Genomic DNA, 22,039 nt, shown 5'->3' with positions numbered 1-22,039 from the left:
ATATATATATATATATATATATATATATATATATATATATATATATATATATATATATATATATATATATATATATATATATATATATATATTGTTTAATTGTTTGTTAAACATGATATCATATCATATCATATATCTATATAACATATATATAATAAATATAGCATATGAATATAAAATCATGATATATGATAAAGATATATAAAATCATTAACACTATTTATTCTGTGAATTTAACTTCTAACAAGTTGGTGGGGGAACAATTTCACACAAGTTAAAAAAAACAAAAACACTTTTTTATTACACATTTAAGAATAATTGAAAGATAAATGACCCCATAAAACATTTTGGTGAAGTGGAACTAAAAGTGAATGACTTTGTTTTTCTGTCCTGTTTGAGTTTTGTGTCGATAGTTATTTCATAATAACTTCCCTCAAACAGCTGCACTGATGGTGATGATATGGTGAATATATATATAAATATATATATATATATACACACATACACACATACACACACACACACACACACACACAGTGTCTAGTGTTGTGATTAGATAGAGTAGTGATTGTTGTGAAAAGCTTTCTTCCAGACGGACGCAGCGGGAGGTTGTTTTCAAAGTAAATCCTCCTGAATCGCTCCATCCTCAAACAAAAAAAACCCAAAAAACAAAAACAAAACAAACTCTGTTTCCTCTTTGTTTCGGCTGCTGCGACACGCTGAAAGAAAGCAGGAACGAGGGATGCAAGTGGATTGGAGTGAAAGGAAAGTTGCCTCCATCAACAGACTGTGTGTAGGCCTAACTGAGAGCAAGTTGAATTCCTTTATTTGACAGCATCACATCCTTCCTTCTCTTCCTCCTCCTCCTCTTCATCACAACAGTGTTAACGTCACGTCACGTCGGCTTTTTTTGTTCTCTTAACCGTGAGTGATTATTACATTTTTCCATCTTAAAAGCACTTGTGGTTTTTCAAGAGAAATCAGTGTCTCCTTTCCCGGCCCCTTTAATTTGGTCTCGTCGCACTGGAAATATCTCTGTTTACCTTTTCCATAAGTTTTTCAGGATATAAAGTGGAACAACAACAAAATAAAACCATAGAACTCCCTGACGGTCATCGATGACCTCGTAAGTTTAGCTTCGGTTTCGGGAATAAAGAGGAGATTGCGTCTCATTACATCCATGTTTGCAGATGAAAATCGAGATGAGCTTCGGTACAAGTGGGTCACACTGTGCTTTTTTTTTTTTTTTTGAATATTATTTTCTCCATCTCTGCCATTATTTCCTTTTTCCGTGCAAACCTATCAGCATCATCCTTTTATCCCTGCTCTAGTTAACAGGTTGTTTTTTTTTTAAAAGAAAGAATGAAAGAAAAACAAATCTGAATCTCCTCACCTCTGCCTGACGAGAAAAAAGCGGCGCCACAAACATTTTCTTTTTAATAAAAATAACATGGAAAGCCAGGCCATTGACCAGTGGTATTCAAACCTTTTGTGACGTCCACCCCTTCCCTCAAAAGCACAATTAAAAAATGTGTCGTATGCAAACTAACGTAGTTTATAATAAACCGTGTCGAGCAGTCACACTCATTTGAGGCTTTTCCTTCCTATTCACAGGCTAACATGTGCACTACTGATAATAATAATAATAATAATAATAATAATAATAATAATAATAATAATAACAATAATAAATATGGGTGCAGGCAGCAATCCACGGGGTCCAGTTAAGTCGTATTTGGTATTTATTAGTTTTTCGAGTTCTCTGAAACGCAGCACGATTTTCCGAGTTTGCGTTGAACGCCGCATCAGCTCGCGCGGTCCGTCGTCTCCTGGTTGCTCGTCTGGCGGAGCAACCACTGTGCGGTCTACACAGCGCAACCCTCCTGTCTTTAAAACAGCCGTCCGTGTTTGCCTGTCAACCAGAACCTCTCGTTGTTGTAACTCACCGTGTTGTCTGCGGAAATAGACCCACACTCTCAGTGACAGATAGGTGACCATCGGTGTCGCGTCGGGCAATGATGACGCAGTGACGTAAACGTGACCGTTTTCATGCCGTTTGGGGGCAACAACACGTAGTGACGTAACCAGGCGGTGACGACTTTCTGTGATTATTTATAGTTTTCCGATGCCTTCTGAGTCCATGAGACAGACGCAGTTTGTATGTTAGGACTTCCTCGAATCCCGCAAAATAAGGGGGGACATAACGCTGCAACTAACACCGGAGTTAGAGGTGAACAGAATGACTTAATTTACGAAATGAGCAAAAGAGCTGAAATATCACACGAAAAGCCCCGCCCACGTCAGGCAGGTAAGACGATACACAGACACCAACACAGGCGTGGTTTGTAACCACTACAGAGCCATGGAGTCCACACCACGCAGCTCGACCGATGCGAATGGGCGTCCGGAGCCATAACCCGCACATATAAAACTAATTGGATGACGATATCACAAAGCGTCTGACTCCACGATCTCATTTCTCTCCGCCATCCGACCTTAAGTTTCAGAACCTTGGCGCATCGGCGATGCACAGACGTTCTGCTGCTTCCGGTCAAATCCCTAATGCCTACTCCGAATGTGGACCGATATGGATCAAACTTGAACCAGACCCCAGCCGTGTCGTGGGCCAGCGGTCCAGACACTTTCAGCCCTAAAAATGCCAAGTAGAATAAGAATGATAAAAAAAAGAATAATCAAATAAATCATGAAAATAAGTTAAAATATGAATAAATTGTGTCTTTTTTAATGAACTATTTTTTGATGAATTTTTTTTAACATATCTTATATTGCCAGTGCACCTTTTTTAAATTTAAATATATATTTTTATCTTTTATTTTGTTTCGCCCTCTTTGCAATTCCTCTGCGCCCTACTGTTTGAATACCACTGCCGTTGACGGAACAAACGAAAAAACAATGTCCTCCACCGCTCCGCACCGTCCTCCTCCTCCATCGCTTGGTCCTGTCTGTTCTTTCCTTTTCTTTTCTTTTTTCTCTGCAGTGCAAACAAGCCGACGAAGAACAAACCAATAAATTAAGTCATTAAGTCCACGTGTGTTGTCCTACATCGTCCCCCACGTCACCCTGTTGCGGCCATTTTGTTTTCTTTTGTTGTTATGCGCTGGCGCCCCCCTCCCGCTACATGAGCACGCAGCTTTTGGCGCGGTCCTTGCGGCGGATGGCGGCGGCGGCGGGGAGGGGGTCAGTCCTGGGGGGCGGCTGCTGCGAAGCCCTCTTGAGGCCGCGGCGGGAGCCCGCCCGCTTCAGCGGCGGCCGGTGGGCGCGGCCGGCGGCGGACGCCAGCGCCGTCACGTGGAAGACGTCGCGCACGCTGTTCTCCGAGTACCTGGACGTGCACTCCGCGTACGCCACCGCTCCGATCTGCCGGGCCAGGCCGCTGCCCTGGAGAGGAGGGGGAGGGGGGGGGTGAGAGGGAGGCAGAGAGAGAGGGGGATTTGGGGGGGGGGGGGGGGGTGGAGAGTGAGGGGAATGGGGGGGAGGAGGGGGAGAGAGGTGGGGAGTGGGAGAGAGAACAGCGGGGAGAGGGAGTGGAGGAGTGGGGGGAGAAAGAGGGAGAGAGGGAGGGAGAGAGAGAGGAAGAGAGAGGGGAGTGGGGGAGAGAGAGGGGGAGAGGGAGGGAGAGAGAGGGGGAGAGGGGGGTAGAGAGAGAGGGGAAGAGAGAGGGGAGGAGTGGGAGGGAGGGGGGGAGGGAAAGAGAGAGAGGGGAAGAGAGGGGGGTGGAGTGGGGGGGTAGGGAGGGAGGGACAGAGAGAGGGGGAGAGGGAGGGGAGGAGTGGGGGGAGAGAGAGGGGGAGAGGGAGGGAGAGAGAGAGCGGGGGGGGGGGGAGAGGGAGATGGAGAACTTGCATTAAAAATAGTTTTATGGAATATTTTTGATTGAATAGAGAGGGGCAGGGAGGGAGGGAGGGGGGAGGCAGAATTTCCTTAAAAAAAAAATCATTATGGTCATGGTCTAATAAAGCTTTGTTGAATTGAATTTTAAAGTTGAGAGGGAGGGAGCGAGGGAGACGAGGGAGGGAGAGACGGGACGGAGGGAGCGGAAGGGAGATCAAGTGGGCGCGGGTTTGAATCCCAGCATGTTTTGGTCTGTTCACAACAGTTCACCTTCACCTGTCCTTTATGATTTTATTGTGTCTTTCATCTGTTTGAGCCTTTTATTTCCACAATTTCGTTCTTTTGTTTCATTTTAGACGGTTTCAGCAAAACCTGAGGAGAAGTGTGTTCGACTTATTTGTGTAAGGTTTATCAAAATATTATTATTATTATTATTATTATTATTATTATTATTATTATTATTATTATGAGATATTGATCTCACAGGGGACCTTTTATGCTCCTTTTCAATGCGTTCACACAGCTCTCTGAGTTTCCCTCAAACGTGTTTGTGAGGTTTTTCTTTGCTGAAAACACCACTCAAGTTATGCATTCTAGCCATTGTAGCATGCCTCTTAACCATCCTGTTCCAAAATGGGCTGTATTTTGCGGGAGGAGCCACCCTCCCCGGGACCCCAATTCCGTGACCGGCTGACGGGGGTGGGTGGGGGGGGGGGGGGGGGGTGGCTCCGTGGTATTTACTCCCTCACCTTCACCGTTTTCAACTTATCACTCTACCAGAATCTGTGACTGAACAAATTTGGGGCGAGAATTGAGCAATCCAGTCGCTGCACATCTACAAGACCCCGTTTTAAAGTGGGTGCGCTATTGTGCGTTGGCGGAACCGTCAGAGACCCACATGTGCGTGCACGAGCAGCGAAGAAGTGAGCTTTGCAGGCCGGGTTGAGGGAGGCGGTGTGTCGTCAGACCTTACGTTTGCCTTCTCAAAACGTACGGAAAAAACAAACGTCTCACATTTCAAATCTTCACCGCAGCCGTGAAATATTAAAGGCTCGCACCCGTGAAACAGAGCAGACACCACGGGGGGGGGGACACCCCACGGGAAGGGTGGTTGCGGATTTCAGCTCGGTGTCGTCACTCGCCCCCGCCCCCCTCCCAAAAAACAGGCTCCAAACACAGACCAAAGAGCACAGTCGCTCCGTTGATTTGGGCGCCCGTTACGGACGGGGAGACGCCGCCGCTGAGCAATCGGCGGGATATCGATGTTTTCCTCCCACCGTCTCAGAGTCTGGAGTCTTGGGATCGTTCACACTACACAACTCCGTCTGCTCTGAACAACCGACCTCTAACCGCGCGGCTGCGCGGTCCCCGCCGTCGACGGGCGGTTGCCACCGCCTCCCCGTAGCCCCGTGCCTTCCGACCGTCTTTCAAATTCCACTTGTAAAAAATAGCATGAGTCAAACGAGCTCTTGTGTCGCACGATCAAAATGGGGAAGCTGCTCATAATTCCGGTCGTTCCTCGGCTCCACACAGGACGGCAGCTCTGTGTCCGTCTGGAATGAGCTTGGCTCTGAGGCCTCGTCCGCACACCCGTCAGGATGTTTCTCAAAGCACATTTTTCCCCCAAACGTGAAACACGAAAAGGGTTTAAAACGCTCCGCACAGCAGGCCGGTACGGGGCGTGTCCAACATCTATCTATCTGTCTGTCTTTCGTCTTTCTGTCTGTCTCTATCTATCTATCTATCTATCTATCTATCTATCTATCTATCTGCCTGTCTGCCTGTCTGTCTGGTCTGTCTGTTTGTCCGTCCATCCATCTATCCGTCTCTCTGTCTGATATAAAGATATCCCTTCCATATTAAATATCCATATTATTTCCCGAATAAATATATAAATAATGAAATAAATAATTCCTATAGTTCATGGAATGAAAATAATAATAATAATAATAATAATAATAATAATAATAATTGTCACCTGCTCGTGTGTGACAGGGATCAGCCTCAGTTTGGACAGTTCCCTCAGGACGTTCAAATCCGTCCTCATGTCCAGTTTGCAGCCGACCAGAACCACCTTGGCCCCGGGACAGAACTCCTGGGTCTCGCCCTGCCACTGGGGAGCACATGTACAGAATATATAACATTAGAGGTTATATGATATCAGAGAATATATAACATTAGAGGTTATATGATTTTAGAGAATATATAAAATAAGAGGTTATTTGATATTAGAGATATACTGTATAACATTAGAATATACAGAATATATAACATTAGACGTTATTTGATATTAGAGATATATAACATCAGAATTTACAGAATATATAACATTAGAGAATAGAGAATATATAACATAAGTTAATATATTACATCAGAGAGTATATAACATTAGAATATTCAGAATATATAACATTAGAGAAAAGAGAATATATAACATTAGATAATATATGACATTAGAGTATAGAGAATAGATAACATTCGATCATATATAACAGATTACATAACATTAGGGAATAAAGAATATTTAACATGCGATAATATTAAACATCATATATGTGATCATATTTGGAGATAGCATTAGATAGCTGTTTTTGCTTCTAAACGGTTGGAAACAACACCTCCTGCTGTGTTGATCCAGTTCAACGACGCCCTGTGTTGAGCTCTTCAGTCCCTTCCTGATATGCAGGTGAAGGGACATTCCACTCACGATCCGAGGATGAAATTCAACTCACAACCAGCTCCGAGGGAAAATATCCTTTTTGACTCGTTTGCTGCTTCTCCTTTGTGCACATCGCTTCGGTCGGCATCAAAGGGAGACGTGTCCAGTCCAGCCTTGATCTTAATGACTTTAATGTTGCTTTAGGGTAAAACATTTCCATTATATAACCCGCATTCCCGATCGGTTACCATCTCCAGTTCAGTTTGTTTCAGAATGTGGGGAGAGGAACAGTTTTTTCAATTTTCCATATGAAATCAATCTAAAACCACCTTCCTTTTTCAACCGGATAACTGTGTTTGAAACAATGAGTCTGATTGAGCCTCGCCCATCTACAAATACCAATAAATTGAAAATACAGGGCGTAGGTTTTGCAGAATGTTATCGTTTTGTTTCGGGACACGTTTGGAGAGTATGAGCGGATATTTCGTTTTTGTGAATATTGATGTTAAGTTCCCTTTGGTTATCTTGATAATAAAGCCGTATCGCCAACCAATTCAGTTAAAGTGGTAATACAGGAGATAATTTTGTTCAAAAAAAACATCATACTGATATATTGATACTTTATTTAGCTGCCACTTTATCAGTCAATCTATTTGCGTTATGCATGTGCATCCCTTATATGCCACTGCCATTGTTGGTGGCAGGGTCCGCCACCGGTTCCCATGTAATTCTCGGGTAATTCTGTAGTGTCATCGGCCCAACACAGAGGATCTGATTGATTTGCACTTTAATCGCTGGAGAAGTACTTGCGGCTGCACGGAGACAGGACGCAACGGAACGGAGGATGACGGAACAGAGGATGACGGAACGGAGGATGACGGAACAGAGGATGACGGAGGATGACACGCAATCCATTCAAAACGGAAAGACACAAAGCAGAGCTGATGACAAAGCCACAGCTCAACATTCCTTCTGTGTTCAGTACAATATGAGCTCGTATTGCTCTCCCTCTCTCTCTCTCTCTCCATCTCTCTCCCTCTCTCCCTCTCTCTGATTCCCTTCATTCCGTCTCGTTCTCCACCCCTTTCGGGCACTTTGTCTCCATTTGTTTTCCGACACAAAGGGATTGCTTTCTGCTTTCTGTCGTCCGGGACCCAGTGGGAGGAAAACGTGTCGTTCCTTGTAAGTGTGAGAAAGGGTGAAAGTTTTGTGTAAGTACTGAGATGTGACTTGTGTGGTGTGGAGGCTGTTACGAGTATTTTGACAACTCCATTATTACTAAGAACACATGACGGGCAGTGTTATTGTGTATGGGTTGAGCGCAGCCCATATTGGTGTAATAAACTGCACACATAAAGTCTGTTATGCCGACTGAAGGAGGCGGAATCAGGACAGTGATCCATCCAATGCACTCAAGAAAATAAAGTATATATAATAAAGCATTCACCGGTGGCTTGTCCCTGTCTGCTCCTACACGTGTCGACACCGTTTTAAAGAAATAAAATAAAATAAAACAACATTTATTGGACGGAGCCAAGTTTGGTCGTAGAACCTTGATACGGGCACAGGACGAATCGCCATGGCAACAAGGATGCAGCGCTGCCACAGTTCAACGCCGATACCGATTACCGAGTGCCAAACTTATGGAGTCGGCCGACACGGCGAGGCCCGGTCCCCCGCAGAAGCTTTCCCAGCGATATTTTACACTGAATTTCAATGTAATTATGGCCGTTGGTGAACTGGCTTCTTCTTCCTTAAAGTGATCATGAGAGTCAACGTGCCTGAATTGAACTCGCTTCACATTAAAGGGGAAGTTTGTCATTTTTTTTAACCCCGAACCTATTAAATGTAAAGAAAGCACCCTGCTGCAGCTTCTCACTGTGCTTGCGTGCGGTCCAATGGGGCAAACACTTTGAGCCTTTAATGAAACATTAAACCAAACAGTAAATCTAACTTTGATTCATGCATGTTAGGAGTGATATCGACAACCATCAGCTTCCCGAAAATTGCAGACTGTGTCCACAGCTCAGTTGATGATTGATATTTGGGTTGTCATGGGATTAGCACGCTCCCCAAAAAATGACCCATCTCCCTCTCTCCCTCTCCTTGCTGTGAAAACGACAAAAAAACACCCCTGACCCAGTGACAGCACGTCACACCTTTCACGTGTTCATCTTGGTGTACATGTGTGTCTGTGTGTGTGTGTGTGTGTGTGTGTGTGTGTGTGTGCATGTGTGGCCTTTGACATTTCTCTGTGAGTGTGTGTCTGTGTGGGTGTGTGTGTGTGTGTGTGTGTGTGTGTTTGTGTGTGTGTGCGCAGCTGCTGTCACGTGAGCATCTGTTGCTCTGGGTTCAGCGGGTCAGGTCTGCCACCTTCCAGCTCACACATGTGCTTCAAAAACAAAGTCTTTTAAAAGATATTTTAGGATCACATACTGGTGTTTTAACCCTTTAGGTTCTCAACTGGTGGTTCCCAGGGCAGAACTGGGTCGCTGGTCTATCGCACAGGTGGACAACAGGTTAACTCTATATGGACACTTTTCCCCAAAAATCTATAAATATATATTTGTGAAGTGCACCGGATTTCTGGTGCCATGCTTTTATTTTTAAACCTTGTTTCCAGCTGTGTGTGTATGGCTGTTAAATAAATAAGTAAACAAATAATAACAATAATCATGATGATTAACAAGTAAATTAAACAAGAACACGTAAAATTAAAATCTAAAATAATTACAAATAATGCATTAAAATGCATTACTAAAATAAAAAAAATCGTTATTAATCCAAAAAATGTAAGTAATTGAACACAATTTGAAAAAAGAGCTCAAATTGTCTATTAGTTTATTTTATCTGGGCTTTAGTTATTTTGCCAGGTCACTAACTCTCCCGTCATCGCAGATCACGCCCTCTTGCCTTGCAGTCACCTCACACCTCATTCCCTTCACCTAGTTTCTAAGATAGGATATAGGACAGGATATGAGATAGGATATAAGATAGGATAGTTAAGGAAAGGATAGTTTATAAGATAGGATCCCCGTCCATCCCCTCACCTGGAGATGGGCAGGGATCCTATCTTATCATCCCCTCATTAGTCCCTCTGCGTATACCATGTGCTCACTACACGACCCTCATTGTGGTCAGATCGCTGCGCTGTTCACACAACACAACTTTCTGTGTTGTGATGGGGAATCTTGCGGTGTCGTGGTTTTCACACTACATGACTGATCGGTCACGAGATCTTTCACCGGGAGGAATCCCCCGACGAGTCTGTCGGGGGGTCTCCAAACTACGTTTTGTCTCACGAAAACACAGGCGAGGAGTGACACCGGAAATGACGCGGTAGCATGCGTCATATTTTATTATATTCTTACTCACTGTAAAAAAACAAAAAAATAAAATTAAATAAAAATATATACACACATTAAGAACCTTAGAGAAGAAAAGTAAAATAGGTATGCTGTGTGTTTCTGGCTGCTGCTCCGTGCACTCCTGTCTCCCCGTCCCTCCTCCTCGAACCCCACCCCCTCTCTCCGTTTCCGCTCTCACTGGCTGCCACCCGTTGCGTCGCTCCCAACTCCGCCACGATATCAAACCTGCTCGATATCTCTGCCAGCGCCAACCCTCCCCCCGACTCGGTCTGTCTCGTTGCCGTGCTTTGGGGTTAAAACCCGCCCGAGAATCTTTCGCAGATCGTGGCCCGCCCGTACCCAGGCGTCCCCGCCTCAAAGCATTGCGCATTCCCGCGCTATTTCTTCTCGCGACGTGAAATTGAACGGTGCCAATATGAAATGACCTTCGGGGTCGTGACTTCATGGTAGAGTACTGATGTGGATCCTGTTGAGAACCGTCTTGCTTAGAACAAATCGTGTGAACTACATCTGTACATTCATGGAAATAACCCTCAGAAAGATGCCTCCACCTGGGCAGGGAGACGGCGGCTGGCGAAGAAGGACACGTGGCGAGAAAACGCTTTTTTTTTTTTCCTCCAGGTGGGGTCAAGGGTCGAAGCGGCTGAAGCGGAGAAGAGGCGAGAGCCTCGGAGGGGGTGGGGGTGGGGGTGGGGCGGATCACCAGATAACGGAGGGATGCGGGGGTTTAACAAAGTGATTGAAAAGGGATTGGGGCGAGCGGAGAACAAAGGCTACAAATGGGGAGAAACAAAATACGTCCGCAGTCCAGGGGGTGTTTTTCCCTCCACGGCTCGATCCAATATTGCAAGAGATAGAGAGAGAGAGAGAGAGAGAGAGAGAGAGAGAGAGAGAGAGAGAGAGAGAGAGAGAGAGAGAGAATCTGTGGCTCCGGAGGGGCGACGTCGGCGCCAGGCGGAATGAAAGCACTGAGCCAGTTCTATCTGTATCTGGGGCGGTGATGAGAGGGCAGAATGAAAGACGGAAACGGAGAAGAAGTGTTTTATCCATCGTAAGGTGACGCAGCCAGCGACGGCTGTTACTGAGGCATTTTACTAACGTTAAAGTGGTAATCCGTGGGATCATGTTGTAAAAACAAAAAATCCCCTATTTGATACTTTTATTTAGTTGGGACTTGATAAGAAACAGCCATTGAATGTATCTGTGTTGAGTATGTGCTCGTCTTTATGCTGTTTACATTGTTGGTGGCGGGGCCCGCCACAGCACCTTCACTTGAAAAAATATCCCCCTCACCTCAAGGTAGTGGGGATAAAATTCAAAAACCTTATCAGGGTGAAGATATCATCGGAGAACAAAGAAAGTGATCGTCTGAAGGCAGCTTTCCAGCAAATTCGACAAATGACAAGAACAAACCGTAAGTCGGATTTCGGGGGATTTCTACGTCTGACGCGATGAAGTCACATGGGCCAAGTTTTTCGTTTCGACTGGTATTGGGCTTAAAACTAAGTCAATTTGTATAAGATAATGACGTTATTAACATTAACGGTGGATGTCACCATATACACGACCAATCATTTTCGCAGGCGCATACACTCCCCCCCGACACCAGTGAACAACCAGGGAATGGATATTGACATGATGGAATCTTACAAGTATCTGGGTGTTCACCTGAACAATAAACTGGACTGGACTAATCACATACATGCACTTTACAAGAAGGGTCAGAGAAGATTCTATCTGCTTAGAAGACTTAGGTCCTTTTGGGGTGCAGGGGGCTCTCCTGAGGACCTTCTTCAACACAGTGGTGGCATCAGCCATCTTTTATGGAGTGGTCTGCTGGGGTAACAGCCTCACCACAGCGGACAGGAAGAGACTTGACAAACTGTTCAAGAGGGCCAGCTCTGTCCTGGGGGGCCCCTTGGACCCAGTGCAGGCGGTGGGAGAAAGGAGGATGATGGCTACGCTGTCATCCATGATGGAGAAGGAATCCTGACCCGTGCATGAGACTCTGACGGCACTGGAGAGCTCCTTCAGCGATAGGCTGCTTCACCCAAAGTGTGGGAAGGAGCACGATGGCAGCAGGTCCTTCCCACAGTGCAGCCAGTAGACCAACCACACACACACACACACACACACACACGACTGTGAAAGAATCCAAGTGCAATTTTTTTATATTTACAAAAAAAAAAAAAAAGAAGAAGAAAGTGCACTGATGTGCAATGTGTCAAGATATGTCCAGTACACTTATAGTACTATCTGGCTCCTATTTATGGTGATTTTTTTATTTGTATGTTTCTGTATATTTTAGATTGTTTATAGTGTGTACTTGATATGCTCTTTTTTTTCTGCTGTCCCCTTTTTGCCGCTGGAACATTGTAAATTTCCCCCTTGTGAGACTAATAAAGGTTTATCGTATCTTATCTTATCTTAATAAATCTATTTTTATAGAAGTGAATTGTGTGTATTATGTGTACTAATAAAGCTGGTTTAAACTCCCATTCATGGACAATATGAAATCACCAGCTGATCAAACTCGCTGTTGTACTGGGAAAAAAAACAAACAAAAAAACAGCTCTTCAGCTCGTCTACGACGTAGTATTTTGTGACGCGAAACCCAGGCGCAGTTCATCCGAGGGCCACTGGAGGGGAGGGTCCGGACGGAGACGAGGGTAAACCTGAACGTTGGAGGGCACTGCAGTTTCGAATGGAATTGTGGGACTTGTCGATTGGATGCTTTGATGGATTTCCACTTTAAAAGACACATATCCAAAACCCTTTGGAGTGAACTCTGTAATGCCAAGTCTCCAAGTTCCTCATTCGTCACGGCGGAGTATCCTGCGTCTATTGTAGGAATTTGGGGCCGGGGGGGCTCTCACAAGGTCAAAGTTCAAGTTGGCTCAAGAGAGGACGTTCCGAGAGGTTTCGGGCTCCGGTCATTAGTGAGCGATGCAGGAACGTCCACGTCGTCGTCCAAGGAGCGTCGTCCGCCATCTCATTGTGCTTCCCGGAGGACAATCCCTTTGTGGGATTGTCCTCCGGGACAATCAGCGGCAAAAATACCTGAAATTCTCCGAGTTTTTTTTTTCCTGCTCTTGAGGCGTTTCGCACCACTGGAACTTTCGTTTTAAGAACTTTTTGGAAGAACTGTCCCTATTTTTTTGTGTGTGTCCGCACGGCGGGAACCAGGAAAGATCCCAGTTCTTGGGATTCTGTTTTGAGGGACTTTTTTAGCTTCTTCTCCAGGGCACGGACTAACCAGCGCAACAGGAACCTTCAGGTCATTGGTCCAGACTTGAGTGCACGTGATTGGTCCAGCCCACGTACACTCGGCCGTAATAAAAAATAACCAATAAAAAACAATAAAAACTGTATTTTATTGATGTATTCATCTCATTTTTTTTTTTTTTGCGACTTTTAATTGAATGAAACTAAAAATCTCTGTCCGCTCTCCCGATGCGGACCCCTCAGGTTCCCCTCAGGGAGTCCCCATAGCTGTTGGGTACAAAAGCCCATGTTGTGACCCGCCGTGGAAAGTCTTTCCATTTGTTCCGCTGCATTTCCTTTCTTCTTTAAATGCCTTTGATCGTCAACCGCATGAGCAATAACCATGGTGCAGAGCCTTGGACTTCCTTTAAAGGACGGAATTTACAGAACCATGAGACCAGTACGCCAACTACAAAACAAAATGAAATTCGCTCGTATTTTTGCATCGGTACGTGCTTCTAATCCTAAAGTCTGACATCCGACAGTTGGACCCTCGCCCTCTAGCGGCCGTCGGGTGAACTGCATCTGGGTATTGCATCACAAAACATGTCAGGGAAATGGGAGAGAAAAACGAGCCGGAAGAGAAATGTTAAACGGCGTCATGGTTGTCGCTGGTTTCGGGCGGCTTTCCGAGCAGCGGAAACGCTGTTCGGATCAGACCCCGAAAAGAACCTCGGCCACGTCGGATCCATGTGACACTGACCTTCTTTAGAACGCTGTCCAGCGTCTCCGGTCGGCTGATGTCGAAGCAGATGAGCACAGCGTCAGAGTCGGGGTAGGCCAGCGGCCGCACGTTGTCGTAGTACGCTGAACCTGCAGGCAATAAGCAAATAAACGTACAAATAAACAAACAAGCCGACGTCAGTTTCCTGTGCTACAGTAGGTAGAGAGATATCTGTCTTTCGACTGGCTGGAGCACCGAGCATGTCAAATAAACAATATAGAAATATTTTATTAAATCCATCAATATATGCTTGAATTTATCCTTCATTAAAGCCACAAATAAATAAATAAATCCATACATAAATAAACCCTTCAATATATCCTTTAATAAATCATGACCTAAAACTAAATTAAAATGAATAATTATATAATGAATAATGTATAATGTATAATGTATTTTATTTCTTCATGGATTTATTGATGGATTTCTTTATTTATTGAAAGAGGCGATGAACCAGAGTGTCATATTAATTACACATTTTATTAAATTATCATTATACAATTTTCATAATTATTAGCATTAAATTCACCAATATATACTTTCCACATACCCTTCAATAAAAGCAATAATTAAATGAATCATAAAATAAAATATGAACTTAATGACTTAATAAATAAATAAATAAGTAATGTATTTATTGCAATGTGTATTTATTGATTTATTGATAGATATATTTATTTGTATATGTACATTCTGCGAAATGCATTCTGGGATACTTGGCTGTCCCAAGTCCACACAAGTCACCACCGATGCATCCTCAATAAAATGGGCGGAGCAAGTCCACATCCGGGCATTTGGACTGGACTTGGCTTGATGCGTACTTTGAAATGGAACAGTACTTGGGCTGCGACTGATGACGTTTCACAAGTCCACAAGAACACAAGTACAGACAAGAACGCAGATTGAGAAAGGGCCAGAGACCTGCATGCCGGTCATCTGGTTTTGTAATAAGTTGTTTGAATTGGACCACAAACGAAACAGCACAACCGAGACGTTAGAGCCGCCAGGAAGCAAGCGACCACCAGGGGGCGAGTTTGGAACCTCGCCCCAAAACCCTCCTCCGTCTTTACACCGAATCCGACGAGGGCTCCAAGGGGGGCGGGTTCCGAGAGTTGGGTTCCACAATAAAAACCTGTAAGAACCTCCTTTGTGCTTTCCATTTGGCTCCTTCTGATATTAACGTGTTCCGTTGATGAAGTGCTGCCGTAATTGCAGCGACGCAAATTAACGAAAGGAGACTTCCGGTGCGTTGACTGTTTGTTCGGATTCAGTGTAAAGCGGGATCGTTTCCCCGGAGCTATTCAGGTCTGAAGGACCCGGCAATACTGTATGACTGGTTGCCTCGTTCCTTTAAACCCTTCATTAAACACTCCTTATTCATTCATCACCCGACGACTCCATACGTTGCTCTGGGAAGTATAATCACCATCATTACATGTAATTATAATGTACTTGGTTGTTAAAATGTGCAGTGATTCATCAGTGCGATCCCCTCCCTGATGGTGTGAACGAGGGACCGGAGGGGGGCGGCGCCGTGTGACAGCCGGATAACGGTTTGAATCAAATAAAATAAAAAAAAAAACTGTCACCTGGCATTCTTGTTATTGTAGAATGGAATTTTTTTTAGGGGGGGCGTTGTGAATTCAGCATTGTGATTGGTGCGAGGGGACACATTCCTGGCTCCCGGGGGGGACAATGGAGCCCCCAATCGGCCGTATTGTCATCGATACTCCGCTGCTTTTGTCAGCACCCACACAAGGCGACGGGCAAAACAAAGCCCTGCGCCGTGCGGAATGTGCACGGACCCGACGATATCCGTGCCCATCGCGTTTTCCGCAGGTGTTAATCATCACTGAAATAAAGTTAAATGTTTTTTTTGACACCTGAGCTATTGCATTTAATGGTTATTTCTCCTTTTTTTTTTAACCACAACCATCATTTCTATTTAATTGCCATTATACTGCAGCGAACTATACCCGCAGGACGCTATATTGCAGATATTTACCATTTTTAAATCGATGAGTTCCATAAAGCGTCTTTGTGCCAACGTGTGTGAAGTTATAAAAGGTGAGATTGAGTCATTGAATCAACTTCACTACAATTTAGAAATGAAGGTGTGCATTTTAAATTTGGGAAAACCTAAAAATGAAAGACTTTATGGTATTATAGAAGAATTCAAGCAGTTTTCTTAAGTTGAGCCATTGATTCCAATACATTTTTACACCATGCTTTGGAGCATGGTGTACTATTTTTTCACAATAGTTCTATATCTTTTTCATACTTTTATATTTATTTCCATAATATTAGAATATTCCATCCAGAATATTCTGCTCTGTTTTACTATTATATTACATGTTAGCCACTGGAAAAACAAGGAGCCAAGTCGTCCCCAATTTCTCTGTTCTAGAGGACGTTCTAAGTATGGGAGTCCTCAATATAAGTGCATGATTGTGTATTTCCTGACTATAAATATAAATATTGAATGAAGACCGCAAACAATTTCTCGGGTAAACCATGCAGATACTGTAGCTTTGGCAAAATGTACAGACGGAAACACAGATTGTACAGTATAAAAACAATCATTACGGTACTCCACAGAGGGACTCAAGCATCCCCCTCTCTCTCCACACTTTGACGGCCCACGATTCCCGTTTGGGGGAGAAAAAAAAATGCTTCAATTGGTCAAATCTCAAATTTTCAGGATTTCTCAATTTAAAAGATGACACCTTAATTTTTCTTCTTTAAATCGAGAAAACCTCAAAAAAAAAGACATAGGTTTAAGAATTCAAAGCAATTTTTTTTTTTTTAAGTTGATCCAGTGACTTAATCTCCCAACTCCCCAATCGCTCCCCTGAATAACCTCCCACATGTTGGCAGATGGAACCCAGAGATTAAATTTTAAAGTGTCTCCCATACAGTGTCCTGTAGCCTGTAGGTGTATTGTTTGCTGCAGCAGAATAACCCCCACCTCCCCCTGGTGGCCCCTGGTGGCTCCCATGGCCCACCCGGGCCCGGGTCGTGGTCCACCCGGACCCCGTGACCCCCTCCTCCCCCCTGGCGGCCCTGGCAGCTGCCAGGCAGCGTCACTCTGGACCAGGACGACAGTGATGGATCAGCTCGTGGAGCGTGATGTGCAGATCCACGCTCACCCACTGGGGGTCTAGGGGGGGGCCAACCCACGGCCCGAAGGCCCGCATGGACCCACGTGGTTGGTCAGAGGATGAAGAAGTGATATATTTTTTTTTTGACCTACGATTTTCTTTTATGATATTTGTCAAATAGGTGAAATTAAATCGTTAAATAGTTGTTTATTGAGTTATTGGATTCCAGAACGAGGAACGTTTCGGTCGTAAAACCATGAGGGAAAAACATCTGAAGACGACAACAAATCAATAAAATTGTAATCAGTTTGGGAACGATGCCCGGTTCACTATCGCATCAATTTTTTGGGGTCGTTGTGGAGTTCAGTTGGAGCCAATTAAAGCGAGTTCCCAGTGAACTTTCCCCAAGAAGACAGAACAGTAATAAACTCCATAAAATGCCGGCTTGGTCTTTATTAACGATTCCTTTAATATTATGTCAAATTAAAATGATGAAACTCTTTTGAAAAGTGTTCATTTCAAGCAGAACGAATGGGGGGGGGGGTCGAGAGTATTACTTAAGCTTTACTAGACGGCGTGCAAAATAAAAACGAAGGCTCAACAAATGAGATGAAGTCCAAGTGCCGCTCTATAATTCGTCGCCATAGCAACAGTATTTTATATTGTTTGCGGATGCAATGTGCGTTTTGTGGAGCCGACAGAGTTGTTTAAAGTCTAACGGAGGGAAAAATGTGAGTGGCATCTGCGGCTCAAAGTTTTCATGATGCAAACTCAAGTCGACTTCAAAGTCATATAATGGACTCTCAAAATAAACATTTTTCTCCATGCCCAAATCATAAGTTGTCATTTTATTGTTTTAGGACAGGATAGCATCGCTAGACCTGCACAACTGACCCAATTATACGCAGAAAATTTTGAATTAAATTTGTGAAATATATACTGTCTTCCCCGTTCTCAACCTAAAATTGAAAAATCAAGATGCACATTTTAAGGTGAGAAGGAAAAAATGGCTCAGCTCATTGAAGCGATTTAAAGTTGATCCAATGACTCAGTCCAGAGATGTTCGACGTTGCAAAGTTCCGAGCAACAGCTAATTTCATGAATGGGTAAAACCTCTGACATTATTCAGTATTTCTATGGAAGATAATCCACAGCTCCTCCGCCTTATCTCATCTTCTCTCAGGACCAGTACCAGTATATTACAATAGACCCATTTTCCACATTTTCAAAAACCAAAACTCAACCTCAGCCCAAGAATTACCACTTGGCGCCCTCGGTGCATTAGTTGCTCCAAAAGTCACTTCAGAATTCCCCCAAAGAATTGAGGAAGGAAATTAGCTTCTCGTACAACGAACAAGAGCGGGATGAGTCTGTTCGGCTCCGAGCTGTGAATGGAGTTCTCGCCTGAATCGTTCGGTTCTGCGAAAATTATTCATTTTGGTGGCATGCAAAAAGAGTAAACTGGTCGAATTCAATATGAATTGTGCCGAATGCCTTGGCCTTGTGTTCGCCTTGGACTTTTAATTAATTTCTCAGTAATCACTTTCTGAGTCGCAGATTCACTCTTCAGTCATTTAAGAGATTTGTTCGCTAGGAACGAATCGTTTGTGAGTCTTGCATCTATAACTTCTAGTGGGACATAATAATGAGCAGAGTTCTACATTCTTCTGCTGTTTTTAGCGGTAAACAGGATAGTGGTATAGTGCCCCGGGATTATTCCATTGTAGAAAAGTGTGCGGTGGCAGAAAAAAGGTTCGGGAAACACTGGTTCCGACCACAGTCATTTTTTTGGGAGGGTCAGATCCCAGCAAATCAAACCAAATCTCCCGTTTCCAGCGCAGGGCTGAGGATCAGTCAAAGTCAAGGATCAGTCTCTAAATTCTAAATTTGGAAATTGGCTGTACCTTGATAGCAATGAAGGTATGAATGGCTGCAAATGAATGAAATGAAACACACACACACACACACACACACACACACACACACACACACACACACACACACACACACACACACACACACACACACACACACACACACAGGAAGCAGACTCCCTCCCCAAGGTCGGTTGCGTGGGAGGAACTGATCCATGTTTTCGGCACCGGAGCACAAGCTAATGTTTATTGATCCTCTCGGCCTTCCTGACCCTCGGTGAGACCTGTAGTCCGACGACCGCCGGGAGGAGATCTGCCGCTTGGCACGGCTCCACCGCGCTGCCGGCCATCTGTCTGCTCTGGAACCCTCTGATGGAGGCAAAACGCCCCAAACAAGGTCCCGCTATGAGAAAAATGCTCTGACAGTCAATGACTAAAATAAATAAAATTAAGAAGAATAAAATCTTATCTCCATAGCCTTTCCAATGGATCTGGTCAGTTCATATTTTGGAACTTTTTGAACATTGGTTTGTTCCGTAAATTTCATTCCTTCAATTAAGATGGACACATACTGTACAGTACCGTATGATTGAGGAATCCAAATATTTTACCCCTAAAATAATTTTCATTATGCAATAAAATTATAATTGGAGAAATTGGAGATTGTCATTGTGACAGCACCATATAACATGGTTCACACACAAAAAAAAATTTAAATGTATAATTTATTTTCAATTTGAATGGCTAGGCATCGAAATAGCCACCAGTTTTCACTGCATTACCGTGGTTACACACAAATCATCAAAGCCACCTCACCTGAAAATGTCTGACACGCTGCCAAGGACTGTCAATGTCAAGTCCCGGCTGCCCTCCTCTACATGTGTACTCTGTGTACAACCTGTGTACTCTGTGTATACAACCTGTGTACTCTGTGTATACAACATTGTGAAAGCTCTGGAAGCTAGATCCACAATGCGACTCACCAGGGGCATGCATTCTGCAGATGACTCCTTCCATCCATCCTTCCATCCATCCTTCTATCCAACCATCCTTCTATCCTTCTATCCATCCATCCATACATCCGTTCATCCATCCGTCCATACATACATCCACAGCATTCTTCTCCTTTCTTTATCTGGTTCTTACTGAGAACAGGACATCCGTGACGTGTGTGTGTGTGTGTATTTATATACTTTTTTTTTTTATGACGTGCTTGACTACAATGCTTTTCCTGCTGCAGAGACGAAAGCAGTGTTTGGCGTTTTGTTGTTGAATTGGTGGTTTCAGTGTATCCATTAGGGATGAAGACGAGTTCCTGCCACCAAACCCACTACTGACAGCAGCGAAATATAACAAAGAATAATTCGAGAAAAGCAAATGTACAAAGAGAGCTGACTTCACTGTGTCGTAGAATTACAGGGTTTCCGAGATAATAATCTGTAGATTCTTGGATTTGACCAAGAAATGCAGCTTTGTATCCTCATACATGCACCTGCAGTGTTGCAAAATGTAACTTTGTGTCCTAATGATCCAAAATGTTACTTTGTATCCTCATAAATCCAAAATGTTACTTTGTGTCCTAATGATGTGGGCATGACTGAGCATTTGCAGATTCCTGCACAAACTGTACAGCTTTATAAAAAAAAAAAAAAAACAGCCTTAGTTTTTCATATGCTTATATATTTCACCAATATTTTACTTATTGTTTTACATTTACGTTTCATGTATGCACCGAACACCAAGACAAATTCCTTGTTCGTGTAAACTTACTTAGCAATAAAGACTATTCTGATTCTGATTCTGATTCTGATGATCCAAAATGTACTTTGTATCCTCATAAATCCAAAATGTAACTTGGTGTCCTAATGATCCAAAATGTAACTTTGTATCCTCATAATCCAAAATGTAACTTTGTATCCTCATAAATCCAAAATGCAACTTGGTGTCCTAATGATCCAAAATGTAACTTTGTATCCTCATAAATCCAAAGTGTAACTTTGTATCCTCATAAATCCAAAATGGAACTTTGTGTCCTAGTAAATGCAAAATGTAACTTTGTATCCTCATAATCCAAAATGTAACTTTGTGTCCTAGTAAATGCAAAATGTAACTTTGTATCCTCATAAATACAAAATGTAACTCTGTGCCCTAGTAAATGCAAAATGTAACTTTGTATTCTCAATAAATCCAAAGTTAACTTTGTGTCCAAGTAAATGCAAAATGTAACAGTGTCCTAATAAATCCAAAATGTAACGTTATGTCATAATAAATCCAAAATGTAACTTTGTGTCCTAATAATTACCTACCAACCCCTGAAAAAAATAAAAAAAAATAAAAAAGACAAATTTGCAAAGAGAGTTGACTTGAGTTTTCAAAATAATAATCTGTAATTTCCTGAATATTGTCCACAAAATGCAACTTTGTATCCTAATAAAAACCAACGACCTCTTATCAACAGTGAAATATGAGAATGTGAAAAAAAAAGATTCTCTGTTATCGTTTGTTATCTCTGTTATCTCCTTTAATCTGTTCCTGATTTCGCCCACAAAACCTGAACAGCGTCCAAGAGGACACACAAGCTCAAGTAGAAGTTAAATGTAGTCCTCACGATCGAACTTTGATTTGGCATCAAAAGCAAAATGATGGGTATCTTAGCGACCTAATTCAGAGATTCCCAAACGTTTTAATGGTCACGCCCTCTTGGCAGACCCCGCCCCTAAGAAAAATATGAAAAAAACAATTGCTGCAGACCCCTTCCAATCCCTTCACTGACCCATAGTCAGTAGTCATCTATCTAGTCTTCTCCTGATGTGTGGACAAAATGCATCTAAACATCCCATAATTAGTCAAAGGTATCTTTCTTTCCCATTTTTCGCTTATTTTTATTTTTATTTTTATTTTTTTGCAAAGTATAACTGGGGTCTTCCAACCACACCATGTAACTCAACAAAGCTGAAGCTGTAAAAAACACGGGGAGGGAAGACGCCCAGATCATTTGATGTATCGCCGGCTTCAGCGCGACCACGTGATTTCCGACCCCGAACTTAAGATCCACGCATCCAAGCATCCTGTGGCAGGGTCCAAAAGCCACGCCCCCCACGCGAGGAGTTGTCTTTCCGGCAACGCCGCTGTCCCGGGGGAATGATGCATTATAGATAAGAGGAAGAGGGAACTCAAGTGCACCTGAGCAGATCAAT

The 22,039-nt window shown here is 43.5% G+C and overlaps 1 protein-coding gene across 1 annotated transcript in view; it reads right to left on the bottom strand.

Annotated features, from left to right (window-relative positions):
- Positions 1 to 1,949: 1,949 nt before the first annotated feature.
- The window catches only part of LOC307245889 (rho-related GTP-binding protein RhoN-like), a 31,374-nt gene continuing 11,284 nt past the window's right edge, over positions 1,950 to 22,039 (bottom strand). The window contains exons 3-5 of the mRNA XM_080021615.1: positions 13,847 to 13,956; positions 5,831 to 5,965; positions 1,950 to 3,399 (exon numbers count right to left, since the gene is read on the bottom strand). Coding sequence (XP_079877741.1) covers positions 3,136 to 3,399; positions 5,831 to 5,965; positions 13,847 to 13,956 — 509 coding nt within the window. The 3' untranslated portion in view covers positions 1,950 to 3,135. The remainder of the gene's footprint in view (positions 3,400 to 5,830; positions 5,966 to 13,846; positions 13,957 to 22,039) is intronic.

The sequence above is a fragment of the Zeus faber genome, assembly GCF_960531495.2.
Source record: "Zeus faber genome assembly, chromosome: 20".
NCBI classification, from domain to species: Eukaryota; Metazoa; Chordata; class Actinopteri; order Zeiformes; family Zeidae; genus Zeus; species Zeus faber.
Note: the sequence above shows the minus strand (reverse complement) of the source record. Positions and strands in the feature narration are given on the sequence as shown.